The following is a 19,122-nucleotide window of genomic DNA, read 5'->3' as shown; positions in this document are numbered from 1 at the left end:
TCATGCCCCAAAAAAAGAAAGTAACTGAACTGAATGATTACTGACCTGTAGCACTCACTTCTGTTATCATAAAGTGCTACAAGAGGCTAGTCAAAGACCATATCATCTCCTCCCTCCACGACACACTCGATCCTCACAAATTTGTCTACCGCCCTGACAGATCCACGGACGACACAATCGCCATTGCACTGCACATTGCCCTTACACACCTGGACAAAAGGAATGCATATGTGAGGATGCTGTTCATCTACTACCGCTCGGCCTTCAATACCATAGTGCCCTATAAGCTCATTACAAAGCTCACGGTCCTGGGCCTGAACTCCTCCCTATGCAACTCGTCCTGGACTTCCTGACGGGCTGCCCCCAAGGAGGTGACGGTAGGCAACATTATGTCCTCAACACTAATTCTTAACACGGGCCCACAAGGGTGCGTCCTCAGTCTCCTCCTGTATTCCATGTACCCACGACTGCGTGGCCTCACACCGATCAAATCAAATTAAATGTATTTATGAAGCCTTTTTACATCAGTAGATGTCACATAGTGCTATACAGTTTCAACTCCATCATCAAGTTCGCTGACGGCATGACAGTAGTAGGCCTAATCACCAACAACGACGAGATAGCCTACATGGAGGAGGTAGGCACAATTGCGGTGTGGTGCCAGGTAAACAACCTCTCCCTCAACGTTAGCAAAACAAAAGAGCTGATTGTGGACTTCAGGAGGAACCAGGCTGGACCACCCCCATCCTCATCAACGGGGCCGCCGTGGAGTCGGTCAATAACTTCAAATTCTTCGGCATGCACATCTCAGAGAAGCTGAAATGGCCTAACCACATGGACACCATAGTGAAGAAGGCACGACAGCGATTCTTCAACCCAGGATACTGAAGAAATTTGGCCTATCCCTGAGGGCCCTCACAGTGTCCTACAGGAGCACCATCGAGAGCATACTGTCCAGGTGTTTCACAGCCTGGTACGGCAAATCCACCGCCGCGGACCGCAAGGATCTTCAGAGGGTTATACATGCAGCTAAACACACCATTGGGTGCACAATGCCTGCCCTACAGGACACATACAACACCAGGTGTCGAAGGAAGGCCAAGAAGATAATCGGGGACCCCAGCCACCCAAGCATTGCCATTTTCTTCCTGCTTCAATCCCTCAGACACGGGTAGTACAGGGGCATCATTGCAAAAACTGAAAGACTGGCCAATTATTTCTACCCTAAGACTATCAGGCTGCTGAATAGTCACCACTTGAACTACATTATCTCTCCTGCTGCCCAAAGACAATCCCTTCTTGCCCAGTATCAAACCTTAGATCAAACACAAACTCTGATTCAGATGTAGCTGGCTTTAGATACTTACAATAGTCTATCCACTCAGAAATCATGAAATTCAAGATTCTAAATCAACAACATGCATGCATCACTGTTGCAGTTGTTAATATGTATATTATTACAATTGAACTACAATTTGTATTTGTATTTTTTTTACTTCACTTGGTCCCCACATCCTCTCAATGGTCATGCTGCTCCCCCTATGGGCCATTTGTGCGCCTCCATATGGGACTCCCGATGACGGCCAGTTGTGATACAGCCCTGGATCGAACCTGGGTCTACAGTGACGCCTCTAGCACTGCAATGCATTGCCTTAGACCGCTGCGCCACTCAGGAGGCCCAACAAAACAATTTTTGTTACATCATGATCACGAGATAAATAAATTGTAATCTTGACATAATTAGGGATTTATTGTATTTTATTAATGTCCTCTCTGGACTTCCGTAGTTGCTTCGCGTATCTGCCCTCTCATTGGCTAGAGTGATCCCACCTGATCTTGCCCCCCCTTCTCGAGAGCGGCCCGCTCCCGACAGTGAGGTATAATCAGAGATATTTTTAAGGAGATAGGAAACTTAATTGGAGTCGTATTAACAACCATTGTGGACGTTGCTCATGCTACGCCAACAGACCGCGCGGTGCATTCTGGGCTATTTTGGGACAAGGCGAGCTCTCCTCTAAAGGAGTGAATTGGGCGCTAGCTCAAAAATCCAACATTAGCATGAATTTCGTCAACAAGAACAATATAATTATTTTCCAAGATGTGAGATAATTAACTTGCTATCTGTAACATTGTACAGCTTTGGAATCGTGACATTATCTACTTTCGAGGAAAATAGGCACGTTTCAATACCCTGACTTTGAGAAGGAATTGCCTGCGATTCGTTTATCAATGGCGTGAAGCAGTTTGACGATGTGAACACGATTGGTCGACAGTTTGCTGCGTTATACGTTTTTAAACTCTTGTCCATCGGGATTCCCATCTCCTTTCTCTAAAATATCTGGTATAATTAAGCCTGTCAACTGCCTTCCATTTTTTAAGACATGTATTTTCATTGTTAGTTAGAGCCTCCAATTGAATATCAATCTGGTCAATAATAATAGATCATCTTTCTTCAGACACAACCTATAGCAATACTCATGATATACGTGTAGGCCTACTCGAAATGTCAGGAATTTTCTTTTGTGAACAGAAGTCAACACATTTCCTTGTCACACAGTGACATATTTACCTATCAGTCTGTAATGGAGATTGAAAGAGTTGTTATAATTGGCCATAAGTAGTGATACAAGTCCTGCGCGCGGAAAGTATACCCTCAGATATAGTGGGCTTACTCGGTTTCCGTATATTTTTTTAGTGGTTTGTGACGCACTAGCGCGGAACGGACAGGTTAATTTTGACAGGCAAGATGGCGACTTCGGAGCCGGTAAGCGAGATTGAGGTATATGGACATTTCGTGGTACCACACGACACATAAGACAAAAAATAAACCAATCATGTTTTTATATCAAGTTTAATCTTATGACAGTTAAATATACCCGGTTTCAATTGAATATTTGGCTTCGGAAGCTGAAACGTCGGGTGTCTGGTTCCAACATGCTCAGCAATGGATGCTAACGTTAGCGATGGATTTAGGGGGTAGCATTGGTCATAAGGAGGGACTGGACATCGGTGGTTCACACTTGGATCTTTAATTCAATATAATTTGATATATCATACCACCTATCATTTTAATTTTGTCCTTTCAAATATATTAATCGTATTTGTGATCGGTTTTATTTACACAAATCAAACTGGTGACATCTGGACACGTGTGTCCGTGCTGCCTGTGCTAGCTAAGTTTTACATTAAGTTGCTAACTATTTGCTATGGGGCTACCTAGACCATTTTGAATCGGAAGGATTTTTCCAAATGTAACTCTGCTCTGGGGCCATGGGGCTACCTAGACCATTTGAATCGGAACGATTTTTCCACATTTAACTACCTGTTCTGGGGCCAATCGTAATGAATTTGCAACGGTTCTATCATTAACTATTCGAATATATGTAGCTAACTAGTTGGCTAATGATTAGCTTCCTTTCTAGGCTAGGTAGCTAACGTTGGCTAAATGGTGTTCCTAATTTGAATTGGCTAATGTTACCTAGCTAGCTATGTTAACTAACTAACGTTGGCTATACGACATACTCTGACATTAATTAATTAGGTAGCTAGATGCCAACATTAGTGTTTGAAAGGGGTTTAGCCAGAACATTAGTGAGTGAGCCTCCCAGTCAAATGAAGTACACTACAAGACCAAACGTATGTGGACACTTGTTCATCCAACATCTCATTCCAAAATCATGGGCATTAATATGAAGTCCCCCACCTTGCTGCCATAAGTCTCTTCTCCCACCCTCCTTTGCTGCTACAAGTCTCGCCTCTTCTAGGAAGACTTTCCACTAGATGTTTGAAAATGTCTGCCAAGACTTTCTTCCATTCAGCCACAAGAGCATTGGTGAGATCGGGCACTGATGTTGGACTATTATGCCTGGCTCGCAGTCGGCGTTCCAATTCATCCCAAAGGTGTTAGACGGGGTTGAGGTCAGGGCTTTGTGCAGGCCAGTCAAGTTCTTCAACACCAATCTCAACAAAACATTTCTGTATTTACCTGCACAGGGGCATTGTGATGCTGAAACTGGAAAGGGCCTTCCCCAAACTGTTGCCACAAAGTTGGAAGCACAGAATCGTTTACAATGTCATTGAACGCTGTAGCGTTAAGATTTCCCATCACTGGAACTACAGGGCCTAGCCTGAACGATGAAAAAAAACAGCCCCAGAACATTTTTCCTCTCCCACCAAATTTTACAGTTGGCACTATGAATTCGGACAGGTAGCATTATCCTTGCATCCACCAAACCCAGATTAGTCCGTCAGACTGCCAGATGGTGACGCGTAATTCATCACTCCAGAGAACACATTTCCACTGCTCCAGAGTACAATGGCGGCGGAGCTTTACACCACTCCAGCCGATACATGACATTGCGCATGATGATCTTATGCCTCCATCACACCTACAGCGTCATTGTGCATTGCAGGACTTACAGTTGACCAGGGTGGAAATTTAACGAACTGAATTGTTGAAAAGATGGCATCCTATGACGGTGCCACATTGAAAGTCACTGAGCTCTTCAGTAAGGCCATTGAGCAGACTAGCTACCCAATGTTTCCTCACTCAAATTAGGGCAGTGTGTCAGTCGGAGCTTGTTCTTGATCTTTCAATAGTGAAGGTCTAGATCTTCACCACTCCTACAGAGATGTTGGTAGATATTCAGTAGGCATGTTGAGTCATTGTATGCATCATTCAGTCGTAGAAATGGCAGACATGGATCTAAAATTCTAGGTTTGGCTTGAAACAAAATTGTATATTCTAGTCAGACATGGATGGAATACCTGCACATTTAGTATTGATCTAGTATCGGAAGTAGTTAATATACATGATTATCCTTGATTTTGTTATGATTGTAAATGTTTAGAACTATTGGCAGGATGGGTCTAAGGATATTATTATTGTCAGGTTTCCTGCGAACAGCTTATATTGTATTGATTAATGTTTTTGGTGTCATCCCATCCAGAATGCACCTGAAACAGAAGAGCCCCAACCTGAAGTTATCCTCACTGCACCACCTGTGGTTGCTGGTTCTCAGGAGTACATCAAACACCCCTTGCAAAATAAGTATGGACACCACTGTGTGTGTGCGTGTGCTTCTGTCTGTATTAGATGTCGACCGATTATGATTTTTCAACGGCGATAACGATTATTGGAGGCCCAAAAAAGCCGATACCGATTAATCGGCCAATTTTAATTTATTTATTATCATTTATTTGTAATAATGACAATTACAACAATTCTGAATGAACTGAATCAAGGTGTAAGAAAGAGAGAAAAAATCGGCAAAATCGGTGTCCAAAAATACAGATTTCCGATTGTTATGAAAACTTTAAATCGGCCCTAATTAATCGTCCATTCCGATTAATCGGTCGACCTCTAGTCTGTATGTCTCTGTTTAGGCATTACAATTAGTGCCTTTTCCAGGGAGACACATTCTTGTGGTAATCAGCACATGCAACAATCAGTGACAAAAGTAGCCCGAAACATAAGCTTATTACTTTGCAGCATAACAGATAGAACTAGAAGAGATAGAATGTGTCCTAATTGAATCTACTCTGTTAGTGATTGCCATATTATTCACCATAGGTTAATACGCAGAGAAACTGCATAATCTGCCACTGTATCCCGTGACACACTACAGCAAGTAGCTGACACTTTCTCTCTGACCCAGATGGTGTACAGTAGCTGTGTTAAGCATACATGACTTACAGGTAATTCGGAAAGTATTCAGAACCTTTAGTCTTTTCCACATTTTGTTACCTTAGCCTTATTTCAAAATGGATGAAATAAATGTTTGTCCTCATCAACCTACACACAATACCCCATACTGACCAAACGACAACACATTTTTAGAAATTGATCATCCTTGAGATGTTTCTACAACTTGATTGGAGTCTGCCTGTGGTAAATTCAATTATTTGGACATGATTTTGGAAATGCACGCATCTGTCTATATAAGGTCCCACAATCGATAGTGCCTGTCAGAGCAAAAACCAAGCCATGAGGTCGAATAAATTGAGCGTAGTGCTCTGAGACGGGATTGTGTTGAGGCACAGATCTGAGGAAGGGTACTAAAAAGGTCCCCAAGAACACAGTGCCCTCCATCATTCTTAAATGGAAGAAGTTTGGAAACACCGAGACTCTTCCTAGAGCTGGTTGCCCGGCCAAACTGAACAAGCGAGAGAGAAGGGCCTTGGTTGGGGAGGTAACCAAGAACCCGATGGTCCCTCTGACAGAGCTCCAGAGTTCCTCTGGGGAGATGGGAGAACCTTCCAGAAGGACATCCATCAATCAGGCCTTTATGGTAGAGTGGCCAGACGGAAGCCACTCTTCAGTAGAAGGCACATGACAGCCCGCTTGGAGTTTGCCAAAAGGCACCTAAAGGACTGACCATGAGAAACAAGATTCTCTGGTCTGATGAAACCAAGATGGAACTCTTTGGCCTGAATGCCAAGCGTCACATCTGGAGGAAACCTATTCTACCTACGGTAAAGCATGGTGATGGCATGATCATGCTGTGGGGATGTTTTTCAGCGGCAGGGACTGGGAGTCTAGTCAGGATTGAGGGAAAGATGAACAGAGGAAAGTATAGAGAGATCCTTGACGAAAACCTGCTCCACAGCGCTCAGGACCTCAGACTGGGGAGAAGGTTCACCTTCCAACAGGACAATGACCCTAAGCACACAGCCAATTTGATATTTTAAAAATATATATATTTTAAAAATATATATATAAATTTGCAAACATTTATAAAAATCTGTTTTTGATTTGTCATTATGCGGTAGGTATTGAGTGTATATTGATGATAATTTTTAAAAATCTGGAAAAGGTCAAGGGGTCTGAATACTTAATGAATGCACTCTAAGTGGGTCCTGTAGATGTTTCAGCTTGAAGCAGTGCTTGTTTGGTACAATAGTTCTACTTTTTTGAGAACTGGCTGCTGATTACAACACACTTGCTGCTCATAGTTGACACCAGGGTTGTGTTTATTCATTAGGCATTGGCACCAAACAGAAGGAAAAGGACAGCTGGGTTTGTCAAATTAAGTTTTGATTTCAGTTACAAAACATCTTAACACACGTTATTGTGTGCCCAAATGAACACAACCCATTTGGGATACTAGGGTCACGCTCACTAGGCCAATAAAACGCTTTGGTGCTTCCCAAAATGTTTTTTCCATATTTCCCTTTACATTCTCACAGCTAGCTTTAAGCCTAAACCTAGATGAAGAACAAAGCTTATCATACTTGCACCCTACAGATGTGACATTGTGATACCACCACTTTTGTCTCTTCTAGCACATCCCATCCAGTGGCTGTCTATTCAATAGGGCCCTAGGCCATAGACTAATGTAGGCAGTACAGCAGGCTGGGTAGAACTGCTGACATAGAGCACAGCCTCAGGATAGACACTCTAGACCTTTCCGTCTGTTCTGTCCCTGCCTCTCAGGTGGAAGCTGTTCCTCCCTAGCCACTGATTCTGGACTAGTATGATGCTTTAAAACTCCATGGTTCTGGTCTTTTGTCCTGTTTGAAAATGTGATCTTAGTCCAGTGGATTTCAGATTCTTTTGGTTTTGGTGTTGTTACTTTACAGCTCTCTGAATGTTACTTTGGGGTGTCTGCACCAGAGAAAAAACAAGGCCAAACACTGCCTTGTGAAATCTCTTCCTCCTGTTTATTATGTTTTTCAGGGTGATACCAGGGATAGGAAGTCTGGAGTCACTCAACACACACACACTGTATGACTACAGTAGGAATTACCTAGTGTAGGTAATTCCTACTAGTCCATAAGTCCACAGACTTTACCTCAAGTGACACATTAGTGTTTGTTTACGCGTCTCTCTGTGACCTCACCCTGGTTCACCAGACGAGTCATGGCACACGTCGTCTTGTATCTCAACATTATTGATGATTTGAGAAAGTCGCTAAAAAAGCTTGCGCTCTGTTCTCTCTCTAGTATTCTTTTCAGTGTTTAACTTATTGGATATGACCCCAGCCTATTCGTCAGAAGCCTTTATTACACTATGCCAGCCATGATTGGGAAAGGGGGATACCTAGTCAGTTGTCCAACAATGTATTGTGCTGAAATGTGTGTTCTACATTTAACCCAACCCCTCTGAATCAGAGGTGCGGCAGGCTGCCTTAATCGACGTCCACGTCTTCGGGGAACAGTTGGTTAACTGCCTTGCTTAGGGGCAGAATGACAGATTTTTACCTTGTCAGCTCGGGGATTCGATCCAGAAACCTTCCGGTTACTGGCGCAATGCTCTAACCACTAGGGCTGGATGTCGAGACGTGTGCGTTGGGGAAGGGTGTCCCTCCTACCCTAGAGAAGGTCAGACACAGCGTCTTTAGTCATTCAGACCTCATCTTGCTTTTCATCAGAAAGCTTACCTCGACATGACTGCATTTTCCAAAATTAGCTTAACTGTGCACAGACAGAGCTTACAACTCACTCACCGGGGCTATTCTTGGGACTGTGCGGTGGTGGCAATTTCCTTAACCATAGTTAGAGAGAGGAACGGCTACAGCTGTAACACAGCTAACTCGTTCACGACCAAGTTAGCTGTATCCAAACAGTGACTGGTCGTTAGCTAGCTAGCTTTTGTGGTTTTACTATGACCATTTTCTCTTTTTTACTAGCTACACCAAGCTATATTTTATTTTCACTGAGTGCCACCGTCGGAGATCCCTAGTGATTAGTGGGTTATCGGACTAGCCTACCACGCTAATCATTTTCTGACAGCTAAAAACATACCATTCCAGCTATGGCGAGAAAAGCATCACCCACCCCAAACGAGGAGATGACTCTGCTCCTGTGGAAACAAGATATCGGCCAAAGACACTGTGTGCTCCGCTTGCCTTGGGCTGCAACATGCCCAAAAAGTGTTAGCCTCCCCTGGCTCCTGTCCACATTGTGCCCCTTCACCGTGAAGAGCTTCTGTTGCATGCTAGCACACCAAGCTAGCCTGAGTCAACAGGACCCTAACATGGGGTCTGGCATCCCCGATGGCTCATCGGAGGCCATGGATATCCCCACAGGGTATCCAGAAGCGACTGCTAGCTGGCTGGGGCGACCAGCTCGAAGACATTGCCCCGCTTTTGGAGGAATCCAGCAACAATCTTGCGACCTCCCTGCCGGGCTTCCTGATTGGAGACAACATAGGGTTTTCCCGGCATTTTCCTTTTGGAATCATCTGACGGAAACAGACTCCATCTCCTCAGGCCACCAAACCTCCTGCTGGGGAATCTGAAACTGAACACGCAGGCAAGGCACCATCCCCACCAGCTCTCGGTGTGGACCTGCAGGATGTGTGTGAACTCTCAGATAAACCGGTGATTTCCTGGTCTAATGCAGTAGCGGAAACCACCACATCCCGCTACGAGGGTAAGAGGATACCCAAAGCTGAACGGGCAATTAGTACCAGTCTTCCCAGAATGTCTGGAAGAGGTTACCTGTGACTGGAGTACACCTTTCTCCGCCGAGAACCCTGTCCAAGGTGTGTCGGTGTTACCCTGTGTTGGCATGGAAGGGATTGGGCATGCCTTTTCGGTCCCACAGTCGAGATGATGCAGAAACGGTGCAAGGAGAAAATGAGGAAGGGTGAAGCCCTCCAGCTCTGTCTGCCCAGGAAGACACAGCCCTGTGCCTCGCCACACCCAGGTCGACCCCACTTAACCTTTTAAGATCCCCTGGAAGGTGCATGCACGCTGACACGGTCAGAGACAATCTCTTTTCTAGGTTTAACCCTGTATAAGAACATTCCAGAATTGCCTAGTACTGTTTCGCAGAGGGAACCTGGTTTCCTTCAAAACATGCCTGAGGCTGCTAGGTTTGATGGCATCAGTTTTACTAGTCATCCCATTAGGATGCTTGAATATGAGAGGGTTTCAATGCTGGATCTCTTCTCTAGGTCTGAGCTCATTACGTTATAACCATCACTGTGTACAAATTCTATAGATTGCATGGTAGCACTGCATTCCTGGAGACACCCAACGTTTTTGTCACAGGGTGCCAAGATGTGCACTGTTTTACCCAGAGAAGCGTCTCTCTCAAGTTGGGGTGCAACCCACAAGGGCAGAACGGTCATGGGGTGTGGGGACCCCATTAATGTTCTGCTCACACAAACTGCCCGGAACTCCTTGCAGTGTCCCTAGCATTAATGTTTTGGACACGTTGGCGCACAAGTGGCCACGGGTCATCCTGGAAGCATTCCCCCCTGGCCCTGATTTCGCCCACCTTTAGCCAAAGTGCAGGAGAAGGGTCTCTCTCTCATACTAATAGCACCACATTGGACAGAGAAACACTGGCTAGCGGAAATCACTCAACTACTATGGCCCTTCCCTCTGCGTCAGCAGTGGCGCGCCGGGAGATTTCCTCAACCAGAATGGTTGGCACTCTGGGCATGGCCTGTGAATGATTCAACTTGAACACTGCTGGGCTTCCCCAAAATGTAATTTCAACTATTCAGAGTAGAGGTCGACCCATTTATGATTTTTCAGTACCGATTATTGGAGAACCCCTCCCAAAAAAAGACAATACCGATTAATCGGCAATTAAAATTTTAAAAAAATATTTAAAAAATGTAATAATGACAATTAAAACAATACTGAATGAACACTTATTTTAACTTAATATCATACATCAATAAAATCAATTTAACTCGGCCAGTCAGTTACTCGCCAATGAAATTGCAGGGCGCCAAATACAAATCAACAGAAATCTTCTCATAAATCACCACCAACTCACAGAAAAACCCAGCCATTTTTCCAGCCAAAGAGAGGAGTAACAAAAAGCACAAAGGGAGAGAAAATGAATCACTAACCTTTGATGATCTTCATCAGATGACGCTCAAAGGACTTCATGTTACACAATACATGTATGTTTTGTTTGGTAAAGTTCATATTTATATCTAAAAATCGTATTTTACATTGGCGTGTTACGTTCAGTAGTTCCAAAACATGAAGTGAAACAACTGGATTCGTTATCCTTTTCATGTTCTGCCTCCAGTCCACTTACCGATACAAGAGAGGCTCATCGAAATTGCAACAAGCGATTCTGTGAAAATAGAATTTAATCAGAAGCCACTGCCAGATTTCTGGATTGGGCTGCAGTCAGAGTATCCTGCCTTGGCAAATCATGCTGTTAAGACACTGATGCCCTTTGCAACCACATAACTATGTGAGAGTAGATTCTTGGCCCTCACTAGCATGACAACTAAATACAGGCACAGACTGTGTGGAAAATGATTTAAGACTGAGACTCTCCAATACAACCCAACATTGCTGAGTTATGTGCATCCTTTAAAGCACACTCTTCTAATTAACCTGTGGTGAGTTATTCACCATGTTTTATGAAGAAATAAGGTTTTGTATATAAGATGGCTAAATAAAGAGCTAAATTATTGATTAATATTATATTATTATTTGTGCCCTGGTCCTGTAAGAGCTCTTTGTCACTTCCCACGAGCCGGGTTGTGACAAAAACTCACACTCTTTCGTATGTTTAATAAATGTATTGTGTACAGTGTGTGTGTGGCAGGCTTACAATGATGGCAAAAAACAACATTTGAGAGTGCGCTGACCCTGGTGCTTGAGGGGGTACGCAGCTGGAGGTTGAATGTTTGAAGGGGTAGTACGGGACTATAAAAAGTTTGGGGACCACTGCACTAGAGGAATGGCTACGTCCAGTTAACTTTTCATTTCTAAAAACTGAATTGCTGAGTTTCTAAAAACGTTTTTTGCGTTGTTATTATGTGTAGATTGATAAGACAAATATATATTTTAATCAATAAGGTTGCAATAAGGTTGCAACGTAACAATGTAGAAAAATGGGTATGAATACTTTCCAAATGCACTGTATAAATGTCTGAGCTATGTGTATGCATAAACTCAATCTTTGAAAGTTGTCCATTTCGTTGTTAGGCTTTGAAACAACATCTACAACACCATATTTTCCACTAAGTTTCAAACAGTTGTTGAACTATTTTCTTCAAATTGCTCAATCATGGTGAGGTTGAGTTTTTGAATGCAGTTGCATTGTCAGTGGTTAGAGGGACAATTGAGCACTGAGTACTAGCCCATGAGCTACCTGATAGTACCTAACTCGTTAATGACCATCAACGCATGTCCAGAGTGCATAAGAGGAGATCCCGGTTACTCAACATTCACATGGAATTTTACTGCAATCAGGTCTCTGTCATGACTGCTGATTCATGACAGTAAACGTCCAACCTGTTCTGTCTGTGGGTCCTGGGGAGCACGATAGGGAATCTCTGACTGAGTCTTCTCTCCTCAGATGGGCCCTGTGGTATTTCAAAAACGACAAGAGCAAAAGCTGGACAGAGAACCTTCGTCTCATCGCAAAGTTTGACACAGTGGAAGACTTCTGGGCGTGAGTACTCGTCCTCTTTCCCTTCTCCTTATTCTCTTTCTCCTCTCCACGCTATGACGTAACCATGACAGAGTGCGTTGTACAGAATTGATACAAGTGTCTATGTGGAGTAAAGGACTGGCAGTTCTATGCATTGCATTGCTATCTGTTTCACATTTATTATTATTATTATTATTATTATTATATATATATATAACCTTTATTTTACTAGGCAAGTCAGTTAAGAACTTTACTTTTTTTTATTTTTTACAATGACGTCCTAACCCGGACGTCCCTGGGCCAATTGTGCGCCGCCCTGTGGGACTCCATATCACGGCCGGTTGTGTTACAGCATGGAATCGAACCAGGCTCTGTAGTGATGCCTCTAGCACTGAGATGCAGTGCCTTAAACCGGCGCGCCACTCAGGAGCCCAAATGAGTCATTAGTTGTCTCCCAATAGAAATGATGGAGAATAACATGGAACAGGACATTGATATTTATAATCGTGGTGTCTAATATTGTTGCATATGGGCCTTTGTTTAAGTGTGCCTCTTGGTTTTGTGTTGTAGATTATATAACCACATACAGCAGCCCAGCAAGTTGGGCTTCGGCTGTGACTACTGCTTATTTAAGGTAAGTTCACTTCTGAAACAAACCGTATCCCTTCAGAGGACTTGTCGCTGTTCTGTTAAATGAAAACATTAGGGTCCGTATGCATAAACCATCTCAGAGTAGGAGTGATGATCTAGGATCAGGTTTCTCCTGTCCATTTAAATCTTATTATGATCTGATAGGCTAAACTGATCCTGGATCGGCACTTCTACTTTAAGACACTATGAATAAGGGCCCAGGATCAGGGTTTCCATTAAGAAAATGTGGGGCCGGACAATATGTCCGGGAAGATTTTAATTTACAGGCCATTTTGAGAAATGTACTGGACCCATATGCGTTGGGTGCATAACCCATTAGGGCGTCTACCCATGGTGATCAGAATGACATAATTCAAATTTTGATTATGGTAATGCATCTTAACAGAACATGCAACTCATGTAATGAAGCAGACAATAAAATGTTATTTTCAAACATTTCCCAAAATACAATTTGGCAAAACAGCACACCTGGAAAAACACCATTATAAACAGCGCACCTGATAGTGGATCCATTTGTGACAGAGACGGAAAACTGAGGGGGGGTCTAAAGATGCAACAACTAAGATGTGTTGCTAATGTGACTAGGAGTGTGCCTTTGGCTTCTGGACAATGAAAGAAATTTGCTATGAAAACCAGTAGAACAGGAGAGAAATGGCATAGTGGTGGGTCTAATAGGGAAAAAAATGGAAATACATTTGCCAAAATTATTTAATTTCTCCTGTCTATACAGAATTATTTAAAAATCATTCCACATACTTCACCAGAAAGCAGAACTTAGCCACAGAGGAATCGAGGATCATTAGCTTCTTGTAAAAAAAATTGCTGTGGATTCTTTCAAATCACAAGCTCGTAGGCCTATGCCTAATTGGGAAGCCCGCCGTTTGGGCAGTGCGCGTGGCAATAGGCCTAGTTGCTTATTGAGCTGGGCTGTCAGTGAAAAGCATCTAAAATATGTGTGAAGAGAATGTGTCTTGAGTATAATTAAAAATTGAGACAAGAAGGGGAGGGGTGTGTGGCAAAGATATAGACGAGCCTCTCCAGAATGGCTCAGCTATCTCCTACCAATACTTGTGCATTCATTGTGTGAATTGTTTGCACTTAGATGATTAAAAAAATATTATAAAAATTACCCATTTCATATGTCACCAGTAGTAAAAGCGACTATTAATCCCTATTTTGGTTACATTTATTTTAATGCATGTATTAGTCATTTGCCGTTCTCATTCTCAGTGGAAACGTTATTTGCGGAGTTCACAACCGGCTACACTTGTGAGAAACAAGTTTTGGTTTATTTCATAACCATCATTAATGCGATTTATTTTTTTCATCGTCTTTTATTTGGAGTGCTCCATGTGAGCAATGAGCATGCCTGGTTTCTCTGTCCTGATAATGTTGAGGGAGTGTGTGTGCCTGAGCACGCATAGAAGTACCTGGCCTTCTGCGCGGACATGAAGGAAAGTGTTTTTACATCCATTGCGAATGATAATACACAATGAACAAAAGTATAAACACAACATGTAAAGTGTTGGTCTCATGTTACATGAGCTGAAACAAAAGAGCCCAAAAATGTTCCATATGCACAAAAATCTTATTTCACTCAAATTTGGTGCACATAATGTATTTACATCACTGTAAGTGAGAATTTCCCCTTTGCCAAAATAATCCATCCACCTGACAGGTGTGGCATATCAAGAAGCTGATTTAAACAGCATGATCATTACACACGTGCACCTTATGCTAGGGACATTAAAAGGCCACTCTTAAATGTGCAGTTTTGTCACAACACAATGCCACAGACGTCTCAAATTGAGACAACTGAAGAATTGCTGCTCAAACTGTCAGAAATCGTCTCGGGGACGATCTGCTTGCTCGTTGTCCTCACCAGGGTCTTGACCTGACTGCAGTTTGGCATCATAACAGACTTCAGTGGACAAATGCTCACCTTCGATGACCACTGGCATGCTGGAGAAGTGTGCTCTTTACGGATGAATCCCGGTTTCAATTGTACCAGGCATTTGGCAGACAGCGTGTATGGTGGTGTGTGGACGAGCGGTTTGCTGATGTCAACGTTGTGAACAGAGTGCCCCATGGTGGCGATGGGGTTATGGTATGGGCGGGCATAAGCTACGGATAGCAAACAATTGCATTTTATCGATGGCAATTTGAATGCACAGAGAAACTGTGACGAGATCCTGAGGCCCATTGTCGTGCCATTCAGCCGCCATCATCACCTCATGTTTCAGCATGATAATGCATGGCTCCATGTCGCAAGGGTCTGTACACAATTTCTGGTTGCTGAAAATGGCCCCGTTCTTCCATGGCCTGCATACTCCACCAGACATGTCACCCATTGAGCATGTTTGGGATGCTTGGATCGACGTGTACAACAGCGTGTTCCAGTTCCTGCCAATATCCAGCAACTTCGCACCGCCATTGACGAGTGGGACAACATTCCACAGGCCACAATCAACAGCCTGATCAGGTCTATGCAAAGGAGATGAGTCGGACACGAGGCAAATGGTCACACCAGATACTGACTGGTTTTCTGAACCATGTCCCTACCTTTTTTAAAGGTATCTATGACCAACGGATGCTTATCTGTATTCCCAGTCATTTGAAATCCATAGATTAGGGCCTAATGAATTTATTTAATTCGACTGATTTCCTTTTATGATCTCTAACTCTGATTTTGCTTATAGGCTACTTTAAGGCACGGTAAGACATGTCTCAAAATTTGCCGGCTAATGGAAACCCTGCTCAGAATGTAGATTGGGGTCAAGTTACCTCACGTTCCCCTACTGCTCTCTTTGTGTTTCAGGATGGGGTGAAGCCAATGTGGGAGGATGACAAGAACAAGCTGGGTGGGAGGTGGCTGATGACCCTCAGCAAACAGCAGAGACAAATCGACCTCGACCGCTACTGGATGGAGACGGTCAGCATCATTATTCTTAAACCTGGGTCCTGTTCTTAGACACCAAATGGAAGAAAATTGGACTGAAACAAGGATGGACTACCTGAACTGAAAGCTCATTTTCTTTGCTAAATGTTTCCCGTTGTGTGCCCTGACGAATACGGCTCTGAGTTTGGAATAGTTCATTAGGACACACAAAAATATTTTGGGATGGTCCAATCAGTCAATTTTCTTCCATATGGTACCTAATGAACACAACCCTGCTGGAACTGTCCATGACTATACTTCCAAAGTATTGTCAAATAATCTAATGTATGGAATGGATTGCTAGAGGGCAATTTAACACGTAAATAACATTTTATTAATTCCATAATATCATGTACTGTGTGTGTTGTAGCTGTTGTGTTTAATCGGGGAGTCGTTTGACGAGGCCAGTGAAGATGTGTGTGGAGCGGTGGTCAACATCCGACCCAAGGGAGATAAAATATCCATCTGGACCGGAAACTGTCAGAACAAGGAAGCCATCGTGACAATAGGGTAGGTCATCTCTCTGGCCTTTTGTCAATTGGGCAAAAGTCTGTCCTTTCCTCCACTCCTCTGTGACTTGGAAACCGATAAGTGTTCACTTTGTTAATAAGTGAAGAGGATTTTCTTCCTCGAATGCCTTTCTCCAGTAGAGGATGCTCAGGTGTATCAAAGAGTTTTGAAATCAGCCACACACCCTTTGAAACCACAGTTCTCTAGAAGGAGAAAAGCGTGCACACATTGATTATAAAACAATATGCTGCTTATTGTTTTTTCAAAAAATGTCTAGCACAACTAGCTAATTTCTTTTTATCACTTTACACATGTATTTTGGGATTGCACCCCTGTAAACGGAATTTGCGTAATTTCATACGCGCGCATTGGTTTCTACGTTTCCTCGCTTACCATTGACCTTTTTCAAAAGGAGGTGAGGAAAGAACGTGAGGAGTTGAGAACTCAATTGAGTCTCTCGTGCGCACACTCTTTTATCCACCAATTACACATTTCATTTGGCACATAAGTAGATTCTGTATATTATGTGAATTGAACAAGTTCAGATAATCATATGTATGTTATTCATGTGTGAAACCTTTCAGATGAAAAGGTTTTCTTTTAAGTTAACCCGGGAGTGCAAAAAGTGTGTAGTTGGCAGAAATGCCATCGGTTCTGAGACTAACAGTACTGCTCTGTTTCTAGTTGCCCACTAAGTAGAGACAATGCATGGAAGACCGTACTGAGAACCTATTCAATATTATCTCACTCATCTCTCTCCAGACAACAGTATAAAGAGCGCCTGAGTATCCCCATCAAGCTCCTGATTGGCTACCAGTCACATGACGACACGTCTAGCAAGAGTGGTTCCACCACCAAGAACATGTACTCAGTCTGATCAACACCTACCCCCAATCTCAGCTCAACTATCAACTCCCTGCATCACCAACCCATTAATACTTTTCAGTTGTCAACTGCTGTTAGTGTCCTTCCTTTTTTCAGACGAGAGAATTGTTGAAACGTATATAAAATTAGAGCCGCCTCCCTGACACCCGATGGACCGGCTGGCTAACCTCCGGGTCTTGTCGGGAAGAAGAGGAAATAAAGGACAGCGTCAGCTGAAGCTGTTGGGATTTGAGCTAGAAGATCGTTAAATTAGTTAATTTTAGAATTGGAGTATGTGTGACTAATAATACCAGTGGCTTTCCCCCTACTAACGTAACTGAGGAGAAGATCTGTTGTTTATGGCTTGATTAAAAGACAGACAACTTTCTTAGCTGTAAAACATTTTCCTTTTCTCATGCAGAGTTTATGATCATTCCCTGTTATGAAAAGTGTTTCTCACCAACCACCCAGGATAGAAAAGTAGACGAGATTCATTCATTCAGCAGATTTTAAAGGGCAACCAGCGTTTTAACCTTCTTTAGTTGGAGGTGTTTGGCATGAGAAGGGATTGCAGATGCACCTGTTGCAGAAAAGACAACGGTACCTTAATTTGTTTTTGTGTAAAAGAATAGTAGCGGTAACAGAAGAACGGCCACATATAGTTTCAGCCATGCTGGGATTGTGGATCCTTTGCTTGTAGAACTATTTTGAACTTTTGTTTCCCTTACATGCATTTATGATATATGCATTGCAGTTGAACTACATAGTTGGAGGACAACCATGAAAAAGAAACTCGAGTTCCTTACAATGTTTTTGTTTTTGAGGAGGTTAACGACATGGACTACTGCTTAATAATATAGAACATTTTTTACAGTGTATCATACTAAGTAAAGATGCCTGGACAAGTTTTAGGTCTGCTTCTTACCGTTTTCTTCCTAACAAACTGTAGAACATTTCGCACTACTCTGGGGCCTGTGCGAGTGGAGAAAAAAGGATATCAATCCATCGTGAAATGATTTAGCTTATGATGTATCTTTATTATCTGTAATTCCAGGATGTATATTACCTTCTTTCAAGTAAAGGTTAAGTGCTTTGCATTAAAACCAGAACCACACGGTCTCCTTTTCTGTGTCTGTTTAGCATCACTTCCTATAGTGTCATGGGGGTGCGTTCAATATACAGATTATACATAGATCAGAGCCCTATACCACATACAGTGCATTTGAAAAGTATTCAGACCCCTTGACTTTTCCACATTTTATTAAGTTACAGCCTTATTCTAAAATGTATTACATTTGTTGTTTTTTCTCAATCTACACACAATACACCATAATGACAAAAGTTCAAATGTATTCAAAGTAATACAAAAGAAATGTACATAAGTATTCAGACGGTTTACTCAGTACTTTGTTGAAGCACCCCTGGGAGCAATTACAGATTTGAGTCTTGGGTATGATGCTACAAGCTTGGCACACCTGTATTTGGGGAGTTTCTCTCATTCTTCTCTGCAGATCCTCTCAAGCTCTCAGGTTGGATGGGGAGTGTCGCTGCACAGCTATTTTTCAGGTCTCCAGAGATGTTCGATCAGGTTTAAGTCCAGGTTCTGGCTGGGCCACTCGGACATTTAGAGATTTGTCCCGAAGCCACTCCTGCGTGCTTATGGTCGTTGTCCTGTTGTAAGGTGAACCTTTGCCCCAGTCTGAGGTCCTGAGCGTGCATCAAGAATCTCTGTACTTCACTGTTCATCTTCCCTCAATCTTGAATAGTCTCCCAATCTCTGCTGCTGAAAAACATCCCCA

The 19,122-nt window shown here is 42.9% G+C and overlaps 1 protein-coding gene across 3 annotated transcripts; it reads left to right on the top strand.

Annotated features, from left to right (window-relative positions):
* The first annotated feature begins 1,967 nt into the window (after nucleotides 1-1,967).
* Nucleotides 1,968-18,440, top strand: LOC118366128 (eukaryotic translation initiation factor 4E-like). Of its 3 annotated transcripts, none has more exons than XM_035748558.2 (7): nucleotides 1,968-2,100; nucleotides 4,950-5,050; nucleotides 12,286-12,381; nucleotides 12,931-12,994; nucleotides 15,830-15,943; nucleotides 16,320-16,459; nucleotides 17,222-18,440. In XM_035748558.2, the coding sequence occupies exons 1-7, from the start codon at nucleotides 2,059-2,061 to the stop codon at nucleotides 17,334-17,336; spliced, it is 672 nt and encodes a 223-aa protein (XP_035604451.1). In that variant the 5' UTR covers nucleotides 1,968-2,058; the 3' UTR covers nucleotides 17,337-18,440. The 3 variants fall into 3 exon arrangements, with proteins under 3 accessions (XP_035604451.1, XP_035604453.1, XP_035604452.1); XM_035748560.2 differs by lacking the exon at nucleotides 1,968-2,100 and adding an exon at nucleotides 2,185-2,764; XM_035748559.2 differs by lacking the exon at nucleotides 1,968-2,100 and adding an exon at nucleotides 2,187-2,779.
* Nucleotides 18,441-19,122: the final 682 nt, after the last annotated feature.

This window comes from Oncorhynchus keta, chromosome 2, assembly GCF_023373465.1.
Source record: "Oncorhynchus keta strain PuntledgeMale-10-30-2019 chromosome 2, Oket_V2, whole genome shotgun sequence".
NCBI lineage: Eukaryota > Metazoa > Chordata > Actinopteri > Salmoniformes > Salmonidae > Oncorhynchus > Oncorhynchus keta.
This window is presented reverse-complemented; position numbering and strand designations above follow the sequence as displayed.

Coding starts and splice junctions, on each gene's coding strand:
- LOC118366128 (XM_035748558.2), top strand. CDS start 2,059: ATGAATTTCGTCAACAAGAACAATATAATTATTTTCCAAGAT. Junction 5,051..12,285: donor AAACACCCCTTGCAAAATAA/GTATGGACACCA, acceptor TTCTCTCCTCAG/ATGGGCCCTGTGGTATTTCA. Junction 12,995..15,829: donor GTGACTACTGCTTATTTAAG/GTAAGTTCACTT, acceptor TTTGTGTTTCAG/GATGGGGTGAAGCCAATGTG.